The 20958-nt window shown below is 41.8% G+C and overlaps 1 protein-coding gene across 1 annotated transcript in view; it reads right to left on the bottom strand.

Annotated features, from left to right (window-relative positions):
- SHC4 (SHC adaptor protein 4) overlaps positions 1-20958 on the bottom strand; it is a 126941-nt gene that overhangs the window by 19016 nt on the left and 86967 nt on the right. The window contains exons 7-10 of the mRNA XM_060096798.1: positions 16890-17013; positions 15236-15407; positions 13088-13148; positions 5667-5846 (exon numbers count right to left, since the gene is read on the bottom strand). Coding sequence (XP_059952781.1) covers positions 5667-5846; positions 13088-13148; positions 15236-15407; positions 16890-17013 — 537 coding nt within the window. The remainder of the gene's footprint in view (positions 1-5666; positions 5847-13087; positions 13149-15235; positions 15408-16889; positions 17014-20958) is intronic.

Raw genomic sequence — 20958 nt, forward strand, 5'->3', positions numbered from 1 at the left:
GAATCTAGTAAAATGGAGAGTGGCACTAGAGAAAGAGGACATTATTTAGTCCATGTTGTTTGGAAAATTAGATCACTTTCATAGGTAAAATTAAGTTAGACACCCTACCTCAGAGAAAATATAAAGTTCAAGTGAAATAAATATTTTATTTGGAAATAAAACTATAAAGGCAATAGAAGAAAATGTAGTACAAGCTAGGCAAAGAGGAGGAAATTTAATCCAAAGAGAGTAGAAGGAAGACATAATAAAGATAAAAAATGGAAGTCAATGAAACAGAAAACAAAAAAAATAGAAAATTAAAACAAAACCTGGGTCCTTTGGAAAGAACAATTAAATTAATAAATCTCAAAGAACAGTGATCAAGGAAAAAAAACAGAAATTACAAATAACAGGAAAGAGAGAATGCATCCTTCATGCAATAAAAGGACAGTGAAGGAATATTATGGGAAATTTCATGTAGAACTGACTCTAAATGGACAGAGTGAAATCCTACTAAGTTTTTAAGGAAGATACATTGCCAAAGAAATGACAATCCCTTTTTGTCTATGGCTTTTTGGCCTCTAAAGCAAACTCCAATCTCTCAAACCCACATCAACAGGAAATAAGCTGTACAAGTGGTGAAGCCCCAAGAAAGGCACTTTCTCCAACATCTACTTTAGATGGACACACGAAGGATAATAGCAGAAACAACCCAGATAACAATGGACAAGGAGATTCCTCCCATAATACTGAACCAGAGGCCAAGCAAATCACTTTCTCCACTTCCAGCTCAGGAAGTCTTCACAATTACTGCCTGGCAGGATTTGGTAATCACTATGGACCAATAACCACTGTGTGTTTTGCCTGCTTCCCTTTTGTGAATGTGGGTTTTTATTGAGGCTATCTTATTCCTCTTCCACCACTAATTTTGGGTGTGGAAGAGGGCAGAAAACTTGGCAAATAGTAAGGATCCCCATCCAATCTTGATTGAGAGGACTTCATATCACCCGGATGTCACAGACTTTAGGCTGGATGCTGTAACTGTTTGGGGTATTTGCAAGGTCTCTCTTTGGGAGAAGGCAAATATGTTCTAAGTGAAAAGAAGAGCTCATGCATATTTGAGTGGCAGAAAGGTATGCAGCGGCAGGGACAGTTAATTGTGTGCCAATATCTATTCTCCCTTTCATTACATTATGGAATTCCTAATTTTTAGCTGGGCACATGGCCACCTAGCTAGAGTTACATGAAGCTAGGTATGGCCCCATGTGTGAGTTCTGCCAATGGCAGGTAAGAACAAATGATGTCGACCACTTCTGGGTCATGTCCTTTAAAGGAATGTGTGTGCACTCCGCGTGCCTTTCTTACTTCCCACTGGCTGAACACAGATGTGATGGTGAGAGCTCAAGCTCTCAGACTAAAGATAGAAGACCTTAGACCAAATTGAAGCTCTTAGACCAGAGATGGAAGCCAAGTGTCACAATGGCAAAGCTGTCCCACCAGTCCTATACCATCCATCTTTGGGCTATTAGGTAAAAGAAATAAACTTCAGTCCTTTTTACACTATGGGATTTAGGGGGGTTTCTTTGTTATGGAAGCTAAGACTGAAACTAATAATAATTCAATACAAAAATTAGCTTCAGTACTAATGGTTTCTTTCTGCTATGTTTGATCAGATTAAAGATTGTGTTAGAGCTTTTCCTATGTTGGCAGTGTGACAGGATGAATTGAGGAGCCCTGAAGGCATACTTGAGATATATTAGGTTCATGTCTCTGGATTTGTTTTTGTTTTGTTTTACTGAACTAATTAGTAACTAATCTGGGTAAGGGAGGCTAAGTATGCCTAAAGAAGATAAAGAGGAGGGCTTCCCTGGTGGCGCAGTGGTTGAGAGTCTGCCTGCTGATGCAGAGGACAGGGGTTCATGCCCTGGTCTGGGAAGATCCCACATGCCGCAGAGCGGCTGGGCCCATGAGCCATGGCCGCTGAGCCTGCGTGTCCGGAGCCTGTGCTCCGCAACGGGAGAGGCCACAGCAGTGAGAGGCCCGTGTACCACAAATAAAAAAAAAAAAAAAGGAGGTAAAGAGGATTTTTGCAGGAGGAAGGAAAGAAACAGGAGGACACATTAGGGGGGAAACATTAAAAGGTGTATTTAAGACACTGCAGAACGTTATGTATAAAGTTATCCCTACTCCATCTTACTAGATTTTCTTAAATCAACATTATTTATACTTTTGGAGTTGGAGTTAATTTTTTTTAGAGGGAGCAATGATATACTGAAATTAACCTCAAAGGGGTAGCAAGAAGTCCAGGAGGGCTATGGTACATTAAATCTCAAATGGAAATAAAGAGTGAGAGAGAACCAGAGGCCTAAATTATTAAACAAATTGCCACCAAGGCAGGGAGAGGGAAAGAGGATGAAAAAAGAAAGAGGCTAGAATCAATGAAAACACATTTTGACATTACAGTTTTAGACAGAACAAGCCTTATTTACTTTCAACTAATGACAGGAATGTTAATATGGATTAGTTTTGCCTTTCATATTATTGAATTGTCTATGACAAGAGGCAAAGTTTCTTTGCTTGATTATAACGATTTTTTTTAATTTATTTATTTTATTTATTTATTTTTGGCTGCGTTGGGTCTTCGTTGCTGCACGTGGGTTTTCTCTAGTTGCGGCGACCAGGGGCCACTCTTCGTTGCGGTGCACAGCCTTCTCATTGTGGTGGCTTCTCTTGCTGCAGAGCATGGGCTCTAGGCGCGCGGGCTTCAGTAGTTGTGGCTCGCAGGCTCAACAGTTGTGGTGCATGGGCTTAGTTGCTCCGCAGCACGTGGGATCTTCCCAGACCAGGGCACAAACCCACGTCCCCTGCATTGGCAGGCAGATTCTCAACCACTGCACCACCAGGGAAGTTCCATAACGATTTTTAACATTGAAGATTTGCTTATAAAGGAACTGGAGTTGTAAATCAAGGAATATCCCAGATTACATAATTTGGGCCACCCACTAAATGTATTTTCTAATAAAATATTGTTGCTTTGGGCTTCCCTGGTGGCGCAGTGGTTAAGAATCCGCCTGCTGATGCAGGGGACATGGGTTCGCACCCTGGTCTGGGAAGATCCCACGTGCCGCGGACCAGCTAGGCCCATGTGCCACAACTGCTGAGCCTGCGAGCCACAACTGCTGAAGCCCGCGTGCCTAGAGCCCGTGCTCCCAACAGGAGAAGCCACCGCAATGAGAGGCCCGCGCACCACAACAAAGAGTAGCCCCCGCTTGATGCAACTAGAGAAAACCCATGCTCAGCAACGAACACCCAATGTAGCCAAACATAAATAAATAAAATAAATAAGGCAAATTATTAAAAACAAACAAAAACCTGTTGTTGTCCCCATTTAAAAAAAATATTGTTGCTTTGAAAAGTCCATGAAATGGAAGCTATTGAGTGTATGCTCTTATAAAGTTATTTCCAAAACCTGAGGTCCAAGGCAGGCGGGGTGGGGGGGACTAAATTGGGAGTTTGGGACTGACATATACACACTACTATATATAAAATAGATAACTAATAAGGACCTACTGTATAGCACAGGGAACTCTACTCAATTCTCTGCAATGGCCTATATGGTAAAAGAATCTAAAAAGAGTGGATATATGTATATGTATAACTGATTCACTTTGCTGTACACCTGAAACTAACACAACACTGTAAATCAACTATACCCCAATAAAAATTTTTAAAAAAACTATATTTGAATAAATACAATTATTTATCCTAAAAAATGAAAAACAAACAAACAAAAAAACCCCTGGGGTCCAGAAAATTTTTTTCAAAACACTGTCCCTCTAACATATATTACCCTATTCACACAGGCTACTCTACATTAAATAGTTAAATTCACTGCAGAAATCTGAATTCATTGCATATCCCATCATCCATGGCACACGATGCTCTCTGTGGTGGACATGGAGATGCACTACCCAGATCCCACTTCAAGGAAGGACCAAGTACCCCAGGTGCTTTACTGGGGCTGGTCTCCAGCTGACCACCCCTTCAGGGTCTGCCTCAGCTACAGAGAGCTGCTTGCCCAATGGCTTGCCCTCCTTCATGGCCCACATCCAAAGACTGAGATAAGTGGGGCTAAAAGGCCCTGCCCTTGGGCCCCATGTGGGGCAACTCTGACGGGCCCCCACATGCTCTCTGTAGGGTTGGCTGAGGCTCTGTCAGGCCTGCATGGTTGCTCCACCTCTCCCTCTGCCCAAGCCTGCTTTCTTCCCCTCCCTTCCTGGTACTGATCCCAATAAAGACCCTGCATGCCCAGCTCCAACTCAGAGTCTGCTTCTAGAGAACCCAACTGGGTTGTTTGGTTGCCAAGAGTGATCTTGGAAAGGCTGCAAGAAGATGGCCTACGTGCCACCTGGCTGGTAATGAAAACCTTTGTCTCAGTCTAGAGAGTTAAGGTGGTCAAGTGAAGCTCAGCCCCAGCAAGATCTCCTTCCAAACTTATTGTCACTGCAGCCACACTAGCTGGAAAGTCCGTCTAGAGTGACCTCCTGGGCTAGTGAAAGGACTTTCTCAGCGACTGATTCTCTATCTTTGGAGTAAGCCAAATTTGACACCAATCTCTGAACCCAACAAGCACCAGTACTTTATGAAAAGCATTTTTTAATTTATTTTTTAGTTGATTGTAGGCTTTTGGCTTGTTTTGCTTTTATTTATTTATGTTCCTGTTTATGGACTTACCCCTGGAGGCAATCTGGCAGGAAAATGATGTTTGTCTTATTGTATTTTACTCATAGTACCTCATTGAAGAAAGAAGTCACCTTATTTTAGTGCTATATAGATGACTTACTAAGGGGTTTTGAAATGAATAAAATTAACACCATCACTAAACAGAGTTGGAACAGTGGCCATTGTTCCCCAAGCAAACAAACAAATTCAAAATTATCTCCTGGCTTTGACAGCCCTTCCTTCAGCAAAAGCACACAGCAGAAAGCAAAAGTTGGGAGTCAATTTAAAGTGTGTGAAAAGATTATTCAAAATCAAAGTTCCAAAACCTTGAAATCCGTAACAGCGCCACAAAGTTCTAACCTTTATTAACTGTGGTGAGGGACTGAGGTAAGAAAGAATACTTTTAATTCTCTGAAACATGAGGCCAAGGAAATAGCGTTCTTTAAAATGAGAGACAGTATAGCAAGTTGAACAGTGGCCCCCAAAAGATATGCTCAAGTCCTGATCCCTGGTACCTGCATATGTGACCTAATTTGGAAAAAGGGTCTTTGCAAATGTAATTAAATTAAGGATCACGAGATGAGATCTTCCTGGATTTTGGGCCTACCTATAAGAGAAAGGTGTTGTCCTATAAGAGAAAGGTGTTGTCCTATAAGAGAAAGAAGAGGGGGACTTGAGACACAGGGGTAAGGCCATGTGAAGACGAGGGCAGAGATTGGAGTGACATGTCTACAAGCTAAGGAACACCAAGAATTACTGGCAGCCACCAGAAGCTAGGAGAGTAACATGAAACCAGTTCTCCTCCAGAGCCTCCAGAAGGAGCCAACCCTGATGCCATCTTGATTTAGGACTTCTGGCCTCCATAACTGTGAGAGAATGCATTTCTCTTGTTTTAAGACACCCAGTGTGTTGTAACTTGTTACAGCAGCACAGGAAGCTAATACAGGCAATGAGAAGCCACTTACTTTCACGGTACCATGGGGTCCCCAGTGGGTGAGCTGGACTTTGATTTCCAGCAGAGCCTAGCGTGCTTTGAAGAGTCTGCGTATTGATGTAGCAGGGGTCGTCGAAGAGATCCACTCGGCACGCGGGCTTCATCAATGACGTGTCTCTTTGGGACTGTACCCCTCTCTCGTGTGCATTACCTGTAGTGAGTAAAAATCAATGTACGGTGTTTTTGCTTTGGAAACAAGAAATAAAATCATGTTTGAGTCCAGAATTGACAGGAAGGGAAAAGCCATGCCCATCCCATGCAAGGATTGAATACTGACTTTGAGATTTGACCTGTAAAAACAAAATAAGCACCAGTCTTTGAGGGAAAGCACCCTCTTTTGGTATCCCTGCCCCTCCCTGCCCGTCCCTCAGCTGACCCTTTGCTTCAACAGCAGACAGCAGACAAACCAGGAAGATGTGAAAGAGGAACAGCCAGGGGAGGAAGGGCGCTGACCAGCCAGCAAACAGACACTGCTCAGAGCTGCAGCCCAGGAACCAAGAAAACCACACATGCCATGTGGAACTTGAATATCTACTAGTTATTGAAACTGTTTTTCAAAAAACTCGTTACTTAATTTTAAATTATTAAGAGTGGGAAGTCTGTCTTCCCTCTATTGCCAAAGTTTTGTTTCGCCAAGCACAGCCCTGCACCAGCTGCTGATGTTCATTCTGACATCTAATGCAAAGAACTCACCCCTCAGGTTACGTCCTCTGTCCCCTTACTCTGCCTTCTCCCCTCCATTCTATTCCATACACGTGGCCAAAATGACCTTTTTACAACTGAAAATCTGATCCTACTTCTCAGAGGTTTAAAAACATTCACTGCTTCCCACTGCTCTTGGGGTACAAGTCAAACTCTTCAACAAGCCCCAGGCCCTGCTCCCGAGCACCCAGCTTCCATTGCAACCCTGTCCTCCCCAGTCTCTGCCCCTGCTCACAACAGCCTTCTTGCACTAGAATCCCCACCGTAAGGCCATCTTCTCTGATTGACATGCCCTTCCCTCCCCTTCTCCATCACCCTCATCCTTAGGTGAGGTCAGTTTAAACATCTCTCTCAAGAGAGGCTTCCCTGACTTTCGCAGACTAGACTATGTCTCTCTGCTTCCCTCTGAAGCCCATATCACAAGAGTACTTAATTCTATTATGTTACTATGTTTCTTAATATCTGTACTGCATCTAGACTGCATGTTCTACAAAGACACAGATCCTGTCTTGCTGACAGCTGCAGCCCCTGCCTCTAGCACATGCCTGGCACACATTATCACATCAACAAATAGTTACTGCCTGAATGAATAATAGCACTATATTTCACTACCTGATGGCATGAAGTACTTTGTACCATTCAACTGGTCCTGTCCTGAGAATGCCAGGACAGAATGTTTTTGTCTTTCTGTTCACACAAGTACCTTTATAGTTTTGGCCATACATATACAAGATCCCCGTGAGGCTGCACCTAAAGCAGCGACATTGCTATTTCATTGTCTTACCGTAAAACATCAGTTCTTCCAGTCAACTAAACCCCTTCAAAGGACCAACTTCACACTGGATTTCACATCATGGTGAAGAGTGCTATGATTCTTATAACACAAGTATGGAAACCTAAGAATACACCAGATAGGGGGAACCCAGTCAAGACTACAGTCCTACTATCTGCTCCTCCTTTGCTCCTCTCTGTCCGGTCCTTCCTGTCACCCTGTCACCCTGTCCCATGTCATGATCTGTACGTGGAATACTCCGAGGGAAGAGTGGGATTTGACAGAAGGGGCAGTAGGGCCCCTCGTTTCTCTGTTGCTTTTGGCAACCTATGACAGTTTCCATTTACTTGGTTAAGTGGATTTATGAAATACGTTATCCAGTTTAAACTAAACTTATTTTCACAAATGGACAAGTGGCTAAAGGATCACTGCAAAAAATCAAGGATTGAAGACCATCCTTTTACTGAGTACAAGCTCCTCCTTAGCTGCACTCTGAGCTGATGAATAAGAATAATCTAATTAGATCAGAACTTTGGCCTCCCAGCAGTTAAAATTATCAAGATGGAAATGTGGATTTATGTCTGTTTTCTTTATCAATCATGCCCTAAATGTATATCAGACCTTGAGATATTACCTAATGATAGTATTCAGCCACTATAATTAGCGAGACAATTTTTTTAAATGTCTGTCATTAACTCTAACTGAAATTTTCTATTTCTGTGTGTGTTTTATAATACAGGCATAATATATTAGCACAGTGTAGAGAACTGATGCATGATTGAATTAATATTTATTTAGGAGTGCCTGCTCATAAAAATTTACTGAAAGTGGAATATGATGAACAGTATTTGTAAGAAGTCTGCTTCTAAATTAACATGGATCTGGGTTCCACAGATCCCTGTGGTATCTCTATTTGTGTGGCCAGGGGCAAGTTACTTAACTTCTCTGTCAGTTTTCATACCTGTAAAATGGGGATGCCGAGCTTAGAATACATTGTGAGGATTAAATGAAAGAATGTGGGTAAGCCCCTCACTGAGCATACTGCCTGCCTTGCAGCAGGCATTCTTCTCACTGTTCAGTTGTGTGTCTACTGGGCCTCTGCACATGACACTTATCTCTTGCTGTAATATCCTTCCCATCCATTTCTTGACCTAACTCCTATTTGTCCTTTAAGATCCTGCTCTGAATCCCCCTCCTTCAGGAAGCTTTCCACTGAGTCCTCCCTCCTCCCCCGCCCCCCACCCCAGGCTGGGTAAGGTGCCACTCCATAATAAACTGTAGGTCTCTGTTTACTTCTCCGTCTTCCCCTTGAGACTGAAAATTCCTTGAGTCCTGAGGAGAGACTAGAACCCATTTTTCTGAGTATCTTCTTCATCTTCAATGCCTGGTATGAAGCAGATGCTCAAAAGAAAAATGTCAGCTGAATGAACAGATGACTGAATGTCTACCCAGTTTTCCTTTCTTAGCAAATGTGACCCCACCACGCTCTCAAGACCCCAAGTCAACCCTTAGTGCAGGGCGCTGACTCATCTGCCCCTCACAGAGCACTGGCATGAGCTGACCACATCAAGTTCACCATCCCACAGGGTTACACAAAAGCATCAATGTCTATACAGTCTCTCTTAAAAACTACCATTCCTTTTTCTCAAATGCACCATTATATCTAAGTCAGCAAAGTTGTCTTAAATTTAAAAAAACAAACAAACAAACTCACCCCATGCCGAAATTTAATATCTTTCTAGGATAAAGTGTGTGGTTATTCAGAGCTTAACTACACATGCCAGCCATCATGCATTCCAAAAGTTATTTGTGCAAAGTGTTACTCTGAGAAACTATCCAACCTGCCTAAGAGAAGATTTGTGGCAGAAAATAAAAACATACACAGTGTATATACTGGAGGTACCAAAGTTTTTAAGTGCTAGCCCTTAGGGTCTGTGGAAATTTAACATCTTTTTGATTAAAAATATCAACATTTTCATTTTAACTTGAAGGCTGGGGAAACAGTATGCTATTTTGCTAATTATTTTTTTCCACAAGGGAATTTATTATTAAGGACAGGGATCTTTTACACATCTGGCAATAAATATAATTAACTCCTTCAACAGGAAGCCTATTGCAGTACTTATTATACACCAGAATTCAAATTTTAAGTCAATATTTGAATAAATAAATGTCTCTGAATTAAAAAGCCAAAACTTGTTGAAAATATTTGTATAGGTGTCTCTCAAATGCTTATGTGTGAATCTGCGGGAAAAGCCATCAAAACTGTCTATTTGCTATTTTGGCAACTCTATTAATTTGGTGACTGGTCATAAATTTCTGATCTTATTTATTTATTTATTTATTTATTTATTTATTTATTTGGCTTCATCGGGTCTTAGCTGCAGCACGCAGGATCTTTGTTGCAGCATGCAGGATCTTGTGGCACGTGGGCTTCTCTAGTTGTGGCACGCAGGCTCTAGTTGTGGTGTGTGGGCTCAGCAGTTGTGGCACATGGGCTCAACAGTTGCAGCGTGCAGGCTTAGTTGCCCCATGGCATGTGGGATCTTAGTTCCCCAACCAGGGATCAAGCCCATGTCCCCTGCATTGGGAGGTGGATTCTTAACCACTGGGTCGCTAGGGAAGCCCTCAGATCACTTTTAAACACATACCCAAGTAGTCATAGGCAGGCCCCAAGATAGGAACCCCTGACTTCTGGGTGTCTGTGGATGAAAAGACACTGAGTTAGGAAAGTCCTTCCTGCCACAGCAGGAGGGACTTATACTTGTCACAGCCCCCGGAGCAGGGGTTGAGTCCTTCGATCCCTCTATGTGCTGAGTGGCTGAGGTCCGGGGAAATGGCTTCCTAGCACTTTGGTTCCCACTGGAAGTTAGAACCTGCTTTTCTAAGAAAACAAGGCTGTAGCTCAGTGATTTTCAGGGGAGGAGGATATCCAGCTGGAGCGTTTTTTCCAAACTATAAACACCATCTCTCACCTCCCCAAGATTCTGAAAGGTTCCCAGCCATGAACTATTACCTTATTGCCACCAAAAAGGAAGACAGTGTGCTGAAGCTCAGCATCGGTCCCAGACTCTTCCACAATTAGAGTATAACTAAAGAACAGATGCTTACAATAGAATATCCTATTGTTGTATTTGTCATTACAAAATATACACTTAAGCTCCAGTATAGGAAACCAAAATAGTAGAATATGGTCACTTGTCTAGGAGATAGCCAACATGGCTAAAATTAATTCTATGGAAAAATAGGTTCCAGGCTCCAAATAAATGTTTATTACAAAAGTCTGTTCTTGAGTTTGGATCTGATAGTGGCTTAGGGCATGTGTAAAGCATGAAAGAATAAGGGGTTACATTGTTTGTTAGTTTAAAGGAGAAATAAAAGCAAGATAAACAGAAAGAACAAATTGGATTCTATGACAAGGTTATACTTACAAAAAGAAAAATCTTGGATAAAGTTGAAATAGTGTTGCTTTGGGGGGAAGGATACTTTAAAAATGTAAAATAAAAATCAAGGTGAAAGTTTTTGAGGAGAAAAAATCAAAGGAAACCTTGCCCCTTTTCTCTGATGGTAGTGTCGTGATTTCGAACATTCAACATCATTCTAGAAATGTTGAGGATTCTTGTTCAGTGAGTTCCCTTCAGAAGCTAGGTGGCTGAGGCCAGGAGGGCATGCCATGACGACTGCTTAATGGGGAGGAGGGATGAGCTGGGAAAAGAGGTATTGGGGCAGGGCGAAACATTCTGGAGTTCCACAGGACTCTCTCCTAGATCCGAAACTCCTCTCTCTCCCCACCATGTACCCTCTCCATGCAGTGATCTGGGAACTGGTCCTGGCACACTTAGGAATACCAGTACTCATTTATACTCTCCTTTCTCTCCCTTCCCCTCCCACTTCCCTCCCTGTGCCTGGATAATTCCCACTCATCCCTCAGGTCTTAGTTGGGTTGTTACTTCCTTCGGGAGACCCTCTCTAGCCTCCCAGATTAAGGTAGGTGTCCCTGTTATTTGTTCCCATAGCATCCTGGGCTTTGAAATGCTCATCACATTTGTAAGCACTGGTTTAAGGTATGTCCTCTGGCTAAACTGCAAAAGACACGAATGCCAATTGTGTCTCCATCCCTAGCACCCAGCTCAGGGCCTGACCCACAGGACGTCCTGATGATCACTGAGTGCACTGTTGGATAAATGAAGAACACAGAATGAGAAAAAACAGCATCTGGAGACAGTTCAAAGTGAGCTTCAGCACAGGCAGAAAATGGATACAAGACTACAAAGCACATGTGGTATGTTCCTGACTATTAAATCCTAGGTTAGGAATCTCTAGGGTAAAGGAAAAGAGGAATGAAGGTAGGAACTGCAGCTCCTAAAGGACACAGTTTTTTTTTTTGGTTTGTTTTTTGTTTTTTTGCGGTACGCGGGCCTCTCACTGTTGTGGCCTCTCCCGTTGCGGGGCACAGGCTCCGGACGCACAGGCTCAGCGGTCATGGCTCACGGGCCCAGCCGCTCCACGACATGTGGGATCCTCCCAGACCGGGGCACGAACCCGTGTCTCCTGCATCGGCAGGCGGACTCTCAACCACTGCGCCACCAGGGAAGCCCCAAGGACACAGTTTTAAAAAGACATTTACACTTGACACTAATTTGTTTTATTCATATTATTAAGAATTCATTTGGAATTTTAAATACCTTTAAAGAGTGGCATCGAATTTTAATTTCCTTCAAAAAGAACCATGTTTTTAAAGAATTTAAAATACTGCCTCCACTCACTACTCTGATTATTTTTGCAGGGTGGAGGAAAAGTGGTAATCACAGCTGTACCAAGACCCTCATGTACCCCCACTGTATAAGAAATAATAAAATTCATGGATTACACTGGCAAAATTCCATAAGAAATATGAAGATATCCTTGGAAGTGAGAAACTACCTTCTAGTTGGCAAGTGCCTGCTAATTTAATTTGAGTTCCTAAGTGTGGTTATCCACCTCTATCCTCCACTGCATTATTTACAATGTCCAGTTATCTCCCCCTCTAAAGCTGCAAAACTGTGCTTCCCAAAGAAATAAATACTTTCAACAATTTATAAGAATAAAATGACTAACTAGCAGTAGAATGTTTTTATGAAAATATATTTCCAACCTGATAGTCTATGCCCTACATTTGTGTTGTGGAAAAGTTGTGCCTGATGTCAATTATCACACGCAGTAAATAAGATATTTAATGCCCTGGCAAGTATGGGGTGTATGAACCTCTAATTGGGACTCTCACATTTCAGATTTCTTTTTATTCCCTTTGCCAAGAAGAAATAAAGGTTTTCTCTTAATCCTAATGGATTTGACAAGCATCAATTTTCATATTAGCTTATTGTCTGATATTCTTTGCAACGGAACTGCCTTGAGTTTGAGTAGAGAAATCACCTTTCCAGTAAGAGAGCTTTCATGATATCCAAGCAGTGAGGGGCTTCCCTGGTGGCGCAGTGGTTGAGAGTCCGCCTGCCAATGCAGGGGACACGGGTTCATGCCCCGGTCCGGGAAGATCCCACATGCCGCGGAGAGGCTGGGCCCGTGAGCCATGTCCGCTGAGCCTGTGAGTCCGGAGCCTGTGCTCCGCAATGGGAGAGGCCACAACAGTGAGAGGCCCGCGTACCGCAGAAAAAAAAAAAAAAAGCAGTGAAAGATTCCATAAAGCAGAATTGTAGTGTGGAAGAGTACACAGGAGCAGGGGAGAACCATAGCTTTTCAACTGACACATATGTGGCATTCTGCGCTTCTCAGAATGTGGGAAGCCTGCAACAGAAGCACTACATGTTTGGTTATATACACCTGACTTTCCCATGAACTATTTAAGAGTAAGGGCCACACACGACCATATAACGTAGAAGAAATAAGGAGAGTGGCAGATGGGGAAGAGCAATTGTACCTACCTATTGCCCTGCTTTGCTCTAGACAGTTCTCATACACACTGCTGCACTTGGAGTTTCCCGGCTGTATAAACAACAAATTGTGAAACATTTACAGACATAGTAAACGTTCATAAACTTTCAAAAAACAGACAAAACACTAATAATGCTCCCAGCAGAATTTAGCAGACAACTCCATTTTCGGACACAGGAAGTGTCTGACAGGTGAGAAAAAGAAACTGAGATTTTGGACGGGGAGTATAGCCTCCTCTCCCAGTGCACTGTTTTGGAACTGCAGAGGCGGGTCTGATTAGGGTTGGGGAGGTCATAAATGTAAGGTCCATATCCTGAGGGTTATAGACCTCTGCTTGGGAGGTCACATTCCAGGATTCAATCCAAGCTCAGCCAGAAAGTGTGATTTCCAGGACACTTGTATAAACACTGGCCATTTAGCAAACCTCTATCTAACCGTGAACTGGCAGATTGGAGCCCTACTCTACTAAGGTTTGTGCCAGACCCACTTTTCATCCTTGAAAAATCTCATGCTATCAAAGGCTTCAATAATCCCATATACACACAGCTCTCTTCAGTAAGGGTATGGGATCCACTGATGCCTTTGAGAAGGGCAATGTCTTTGCTTTTGAAAGATTAATCCAGCAGTACCATGCAAGAGGGTTTAAAGGAATGAAACTGGAGACAAGGAAGGGGATTTCAGAATCATCTGGGCAAGTGAGGACCAGAACTTAGAAAGATGCAACAGGAATGATAAAGGTTGGGTAGATTTAAGATACTTTCATGGTAGGATCCTAAGTCTTGAAGACTGAGTTGATAAGTGTGAGAAAACAAAAGACTGTAGATCAGTGAAAGAATAGGAGTGCCATTAATAAACATGAGTACGTCAGTAGAGGAATCTAGCTTGGAGTCAAGGTAAAATGCTGAGTCTAATCTTGGTATAAACAAGCAATGAAATGCTTGTGGCATCACAGCTGGAGAAGTAGGTAATGGCTGAAGACAGAGAAACTGGTGGAGTATGTACACAGGTGGCATGTCAGAGGAGACACCAGGGCCAAGGGCAGAGCACTGGAAAGGGGTTCCATGGTGGTAAGACTTGGGTTTGCAGGGGAGGGCATGCAAGAAAACAAGATATAAAAAGGAAAGATGCAACTTATTTTGAAACGCATCAAAAATCAGATGGATTGATGGGTGATAGCTAACAACATAGGATGACAAGGTAAATAGAGTAGAATTATAATTGTAGAATCTAGGTGGTGAGTATATGAGTGCTCATGTGTAATTCTTTCAACGTTTTTGTAAGTTTGAATATACTCAATAAAATGTTAGAAAACATGAAAAAAGAAAGAAAAGCAGCAACTAGAGATGCAGAATGAGAATGACACGACGAAAATGTTTAGAAGCTAACAGAAGAGGTCTAAAAAAAAAAGAAGAGGCAGCCAACAGATATCACAGGCTATAGACAGATTCAGAATATTGAAGAAGATTGAAGATTTAACAATTAAACCGTTGGTGACCAAAAAAAAAAAAAAATCGGTGACCACTGTAAAAGAAATTTCTATCAAGTTGTCAAGCAGAGTTCAGATTTTGGAAGTGTAGTGTGGATGTGAATGCAGAAATACAGGCAGTGTTTTCTAGAAGTTTGTGGGTGAAAGGAAGGTGAGAGAGAGGTAGGACATTATTAGATGAGTTGGAGGAGTCCGAGTTTATTTGCAGACAGAAGCGAAAGAACCAGTAGACAGACAGAGAATAAAGACTGAGACAGAGGTTGATGGCCAGAACAAGGGCACAGGGTTGGTAGGAGGGGAAGGGATCAGGAGCTCAGGGGGAGGATTAGTCATGGAGACGGTAGCTAAGGAAGAGAACCAAGGAGAACATAGGAAGACTTAGAGATGCGGAAGGGTGAAGTTGAAGATAACATGTTGGACCGTCCTTGTCTTCCCAATGAAGTAGGATGTGAGGTCACTTGCTGAGGATGAGGTTGGGGGATTGGGAGTAAAAATTATTGAGTACAGGTTCTGACAATGATTCACTCTCTGGCTCTGTGCTGAGGAAGATGATACCTTCTCTAAACTAGCATTTGGTAATCCTCAAGTTAAGCTCTCAGTGGTAAGAAGAGAACTGCATTGTTAGTTCTAATAGCAATAAAACGTTACTTACCAAATAGCACAACTTTTCACACCGTATGGGGCAGTAAGCCAGTTGTTCTGTGGTTTGAACTTTGATCCGTACATCTGAAACACCGCCTGCAGGCGGCTGCTTGCCCGGGATTTCATTGTAATACTCATGATCTTCTCTCTCCTCAGCATGGTCATCAACGTGCACCTCCTCACTGTAAGGGAAAAAAGAATCCCCAAGAGGCTGGGTGGGAATTCAAATGTTGTAGGGGATGTAGACTGATCAGAACCATGCAAATCATCCTGAAAACATCTGGATGGAAGCAACCAGATGGCTGAATTGTTAGGTTTCTGTAGACAATTAAAGTGGGGTAAGCCAACAAAAAGTGCCAAGGGTGATGCTTTTTTTTTTTTTTTTTTTTAAGGGTGATGCTTTTGTGTCTCCTCTCAGTGATAAAATATATACGAACTCCCTGAATGTCAGTTGTTTTGGTCAATCGGATAAAAACACAAAGTTTTCCTGTATTTCTCCAGCACTCTTTCATTGTACCATTTCGGAAATGTTTTGCTCAAAGAAAATTTAAATATTGGGCAGTGGGCCTGGCCCAGTTTACTAAACCAAGATGAAAAAAATACAAGGCTATGGCCAGCTAACTTGTCTGCACAAATCTGGAGTATATGAGATTCATAAAGAAATATTAGAACCATATGTGGCAAGTGGGGAGATTTGTGTAAACATGCATTGTTTTTAAAATTGAAACAGGGCAAAAAAAAAAAAAACAAACAGATTTTTCTTCCAAATTGGAATTAGTAAAAGTTTCTTATGAGAAAGAATATATCAAGTCCATTTGAATTGAGCTGATTCCACTGATAACCCACACGGTTTTGTTGGGTTCATTACATGTCAACAAAATAACAGCACTAAGAGGTAAGTGCTACCCTAGGAAAAATTCAACAACAAGGCCTGCTGGTAGCGCCTCTCCTTTGCTACCCTAGACCACCTCATACAGGGAGATCTCCAAACCCGGTGTCTGTTGATACACAAAATGACAAATTAGGGGGGTTCCAGAAATGCATTTAAAAGTGTCCAAATATTTTATTTCTTGGGCGTGAGTTCTGCAAGTCAGGGGCCTCACTGCATTCCACACATGGTGGAGTCTGACAGGCCTGAAAGGGTTCAGCTTTCATTGTGGACTAAACAGAACAACCAGATCCCTGGGTCACGTCATGTTCCACCCCTGCCGCAGTCTGGCTGGAGCTGATCTATCTGCACTGCAAATGAACAAACTAATAGGAATTCCTGTCACAGACATTTGATTCTTATTATTTTGCTCTTCTTTCTTAATTTTTTTAACCGATCTGCAAGGGATCTGGGGTTGAAACAAACCTAAGAAATTTGTTCATGCTCATTTTATGACATTACCTAATCAATTCATAGCTCTGTATACCATCAGAGAAACAGGGTCGACCCCTTCTCACTTTTAGTGTTTCCTCTAATTCTATTACAAAGCAAGAGGAAATATCTGAACAAATATGAATGGAAGAAAAATAGAAATGTCACTATTAGTTTGTACTGAAACTGTACCTATTTGTAAAAAAAAAAATTACTAAGTTCATTAGTCAATTTAAAATGCCATATTAATTTTAAAATGAAACAAAATACGGTAAGTCAAATAATTATAGAACTCCTGGCTGACCTTTCAGAAGAAGTATTCAAAGAAGGATTTTTCAAATACTGTTTAAACCGGAGTTCAAAAGCCTGCCCTATGGTACTTATGACGTCTTGGGCCATTCCATTGCTGCATTCCAATATGTGGCAGGCTGCAAGAGGACATACAAAAAAATTACAATAAATTTTCAGTAAGAGAAGATCAGATCAATTCAAAATACTTCCAGAACATGAACTGGTAATTGAGTAAAAGTAGGTTTACAAGCTCTCTTCAGCTCTGAAATGGCATACTTCATATTTCATATGCATCAAAGAGAAGAAACATTCATATTTGACAACTCAGTATCTCAAAACACTTATAAATTTTGGCCTGGAGGCAGGTATTTGGGGCCCACATTTTAATAAAGGCAGACTGGTCTCTTTTTTTTGCAGTATGCAGGCCTCTCACTGTTGTGGCCTCTCCCATTGCGGAGCACAGGCTCCGGATGCACAGGCTCAGCGGCCATGGCTCATGGGCCCAGCCGCTCCAGGGCATGTGGGATCTTCCTGGACCGGGGCACGAACCCGTGTCCCCTGCATCAGCAGGCGGACTCTCAACCACCGCGCCACCAGGGAAGCCCAAGGCAGACTGATCTTGACTAATAATGTGACCCATGTTCAGTGTTAGCTCTAGAATTCAATACAGAAGATGCTTAGGGCAGCAATCTGATAGGAAGATGAGGTTTACAGCCTTGTCTTTGCATGGTACACTACAGATGACTGAGAAAGGGTAACTTTCTAAATCTCCCCCCACAAAATGGGGGATGAGCTACTGGTGAAGAGAGGGGCTCGTCTAGCCATCCCTTTTCCCTGTCATTGCTACTAGAAAGCGGTGATGGTATGGTAATCCCTGTCTTTGAAATCCTATTAAAGAACTATCTCCAATAAGCATCCAAACCAAGATTTCATGAAGCTGACATTACTAGAAGATATTAAAAGTTTTATTAGACACTTTCTTTGAAAAACAGTTACTGGAAAGGGCTAGTTATCACTAGCAAATTAAAGAAATAAATTGTGGAGGGGGCAGGTGATGGAACATCACAAACGAATTGGCACATCTGCTGCTGCTGCTTCTGTGTAAAAACCAGAGCTTGTGTTCAGGGACTATAAATTAATCTCCCCAACATATGGAATATCAGTTGCCTTGGTTAGAGTATGGTGTCGTCCTTAGGGCCTTACAATACGAAAACTGAACTGAATTTGAAGTTTCCTCAGGATGGCTTAGAAAGAGTCATAAGGATGACTTAAAGATACAGGCAATAAAGTCTCATGAGAAATTTTTAAAACATATATTGGTTTGTATAGCCTGAAGAATTGAGGGATGAGGAAAAGCTTGATAATGGTTCAAGAATGTTGTAAAAACTGTCAGCTATTCTCTGAGAACAGGAAAGGCTTAAGTGAGTACATAGCAAAATAGCTTAGATACCAGGGAAGCTGTGAAACGGTGGAACTGTGGAACCAACACTGGAACATTTTACTAAAAGGGATACTTGAGGAGAGGAGGATACCTGTCGTGATGGAATGATTTAACTGTGTTGACTTGGAAGCGTGATTTTAGGCTTTGCATCGTCTTGAAAAGGATTTTGTATTTATTTAAAGTAAAAGAAAATTCATTCACATCTAACTGAATTTGCAGAGCCTGTAACAGTAGGTTAAGGTAGAACTTACAATGGTGTTTCCTAGCTTTATGCTGATAACCATCTCAAGGAATCTCATATAATTCTTATTTTAGAATTAGCTGAACGTTTACTTAAAGAATTGATGTCTCTGAACTTTGGGAAGGGGTGTGCGTATGTGTGCGTGTGTGTGCGTGCAGGGGGTGGCATCAGTAAATCAAACCATGCGAAGGTGTCAAATCTCCAAAAGGGTTAATTATCATTTCTTATAAGGCTGTCCCTTTAAAGAAGCAATTTGGATCTTGAAATAGACTTAGGAGCCAATTACAATTTTGAAAACTCAATTAAGAATATCTATAAGTTAATACCCTTTTTACCAAAGGAAAATGTTTGGTCTGTCTTTAGACTGCCATTGTATATTGCCCCTTCTTTTTCTCTACACTAGCTTCACACAGTGACCAACACATAGAATGTGTTCTAAAAATATGTGATGAATGAATAAATTCTGATTTCTCTAATCACACCCATAATTCTACTGTGAGAAATTGTCTTCAATTTTACCATCGTGGGGCAGCATCTCACAACCAGTGAGTGGTACAAATGATTGCTTGGGACATTTGTGAAAATGGTCTCCTCTTTCTTGGTCAGGCCTCATATCCTTAAACCTACAAAGCGCCCTTGGAGATGTGTCCTCTGGTGGAGCCAAAAAAAGTTGTGTTACGTTCTGAGAAGAAAAGGTAATTCACTTGAATTCTTTTCTTTTCATCCATAAATTCCTGGTCCAATTAAAAATGAAGTCAAGACCAGGAATCATATCAAAATGGAAACAATTTTTGTAATTTTATTTTCTCTTAGGATCAAGGAGATGTCTTGAGATAAAGATGGAAAAGATAACGAGAGAGGCAGGAAAAGGAAAGAAGGAAGGGAAGGAGGGAGGGAGGGAGGAAGACCAAAGTGTACCTCCCATGAGGGATGTGAGAACAAAGATGGCTGAAAAAACTCTGTGAAAAGATTCAGATCCCAGTTCAAGTTCTAATTATGCCACAATCTGTGTGAATAAGGTACTCTATAGCAAGGTCCTCACCTGCCAAGACAGGGCCCTGCATGATCTCTGAATCCCTTCTTGCTTTATAGAAATCCTATCTTCCCTCAGTCGCAGTAGCTTAAACCCTCTGAGGAACAGGGCAAGGCACATGGGCACAGAAATGAATGCATCAACCAACCCACTAACTGTCCTCTACCGCTTCTCACTTACTTCTAAAATGTTTTATTTCTCTCAGCTTTTCTGATTCTGATACTTGAGGTTTTTGTCCTGTTCCTGGGCTGATGCTACCAACACGCTTTCTGCTTTGCTCTGGATAACCTTATTGCTGTCATATTACTTTTTTTGGATTAAACAGAAAGAAAAAGAAAACACAGTGGTGCCTATCTCCATGAAAGAAACAACTGGCCAAAAAGTCTGACCCTGTGCAGGTGTCCTGTGCAGCCTCCCCAACTTCAGGGAACACACACATTTTGATGGCGCTCTCGCCGCCACTCACGTGCTGCTCTGTGAAAATGCTCTTTGTTCTTTTCTAGGTTGGTCATGAGCCAGAATAGGAACGGGTTTGAATCACATAAAAATGCCCCTTTCCCAGTGCTAGACCCATATCCAAAAATTCAGATAAGCACCAGCTTAGCCAGGAATCTCCCAATCTTTAGCTAATGGGAAGGAAGAAAGACAAGCATATAAAAAGTCCCAATCCCCCAAGAAAGGATTTGACTTTCCAGTGATGTGGTAATTTTGCATGGAGGCCTGAGCCTTGATCTCCATGTCTGGAATCAGAAACACACCTGGGTTCTTTTCATCCCGCCTCATAGCCAGATAGACCTACAATTCTATTCTTGAGTATCAGGTACTGTACTATATTAAGTAAGATTTAAAAGAATCTTGGATTCTTATTCTTCTGTCGTTTTCATTTGGTTTCCTAATTGGATAGTCATGGACAAGAGGCTGAAAACAATTCTTCGAGAATAACAGGCCCTTCTTTATTGTTTTATATTTAAATGGACCAGTTTTATTGTTTTTGTTGCTCGTTTGCTTGTTTTTGCTTTTGGTTTTTATTAGAAAACTAGAAATTCAAGAGTGCAGCTTCTCAAATCAACCACCAGATGGTGCTGTGGGACTGAAGCACGGAGCCTACCACCCCTTAGGAAGAAACCAGCCTGAAGAAGCTAGCCTGCAGTCCAGTCCATAGTTTCGGAATGTCACCAGGACGATAAGGCATGTATTTTATAACCATAAACATAAATATACATAATTGGGTTAATTTAAATTGGTTTTACAGTGTTCTTTTGTTTTGTTTTGGTTTGGTTTTGGGGTTTTTTTTGCTTTCTTTTGGTTTTGGTTTTTTTGTTTTGTTTTGTTTTGTTTTCTTCAGAGACTCAGGACCATGGCCTTCT

Source organism: Mesoplodon densirostris, chromosome 4 (genome assembly GCF_025265405.1).
Source record: "Mesoplodon densirostris isolate mMesDen1 chromosome 4, mMesDen1 primary haplotype, whole genome shotgun sequence".
NCBI classification, from domain to species: Eukaryota; Metazoa; Chordata; class Mammalia; order Artiodactyla; family Ziphiidae; genus Mesoplodon; species Mesoplodon densirostris.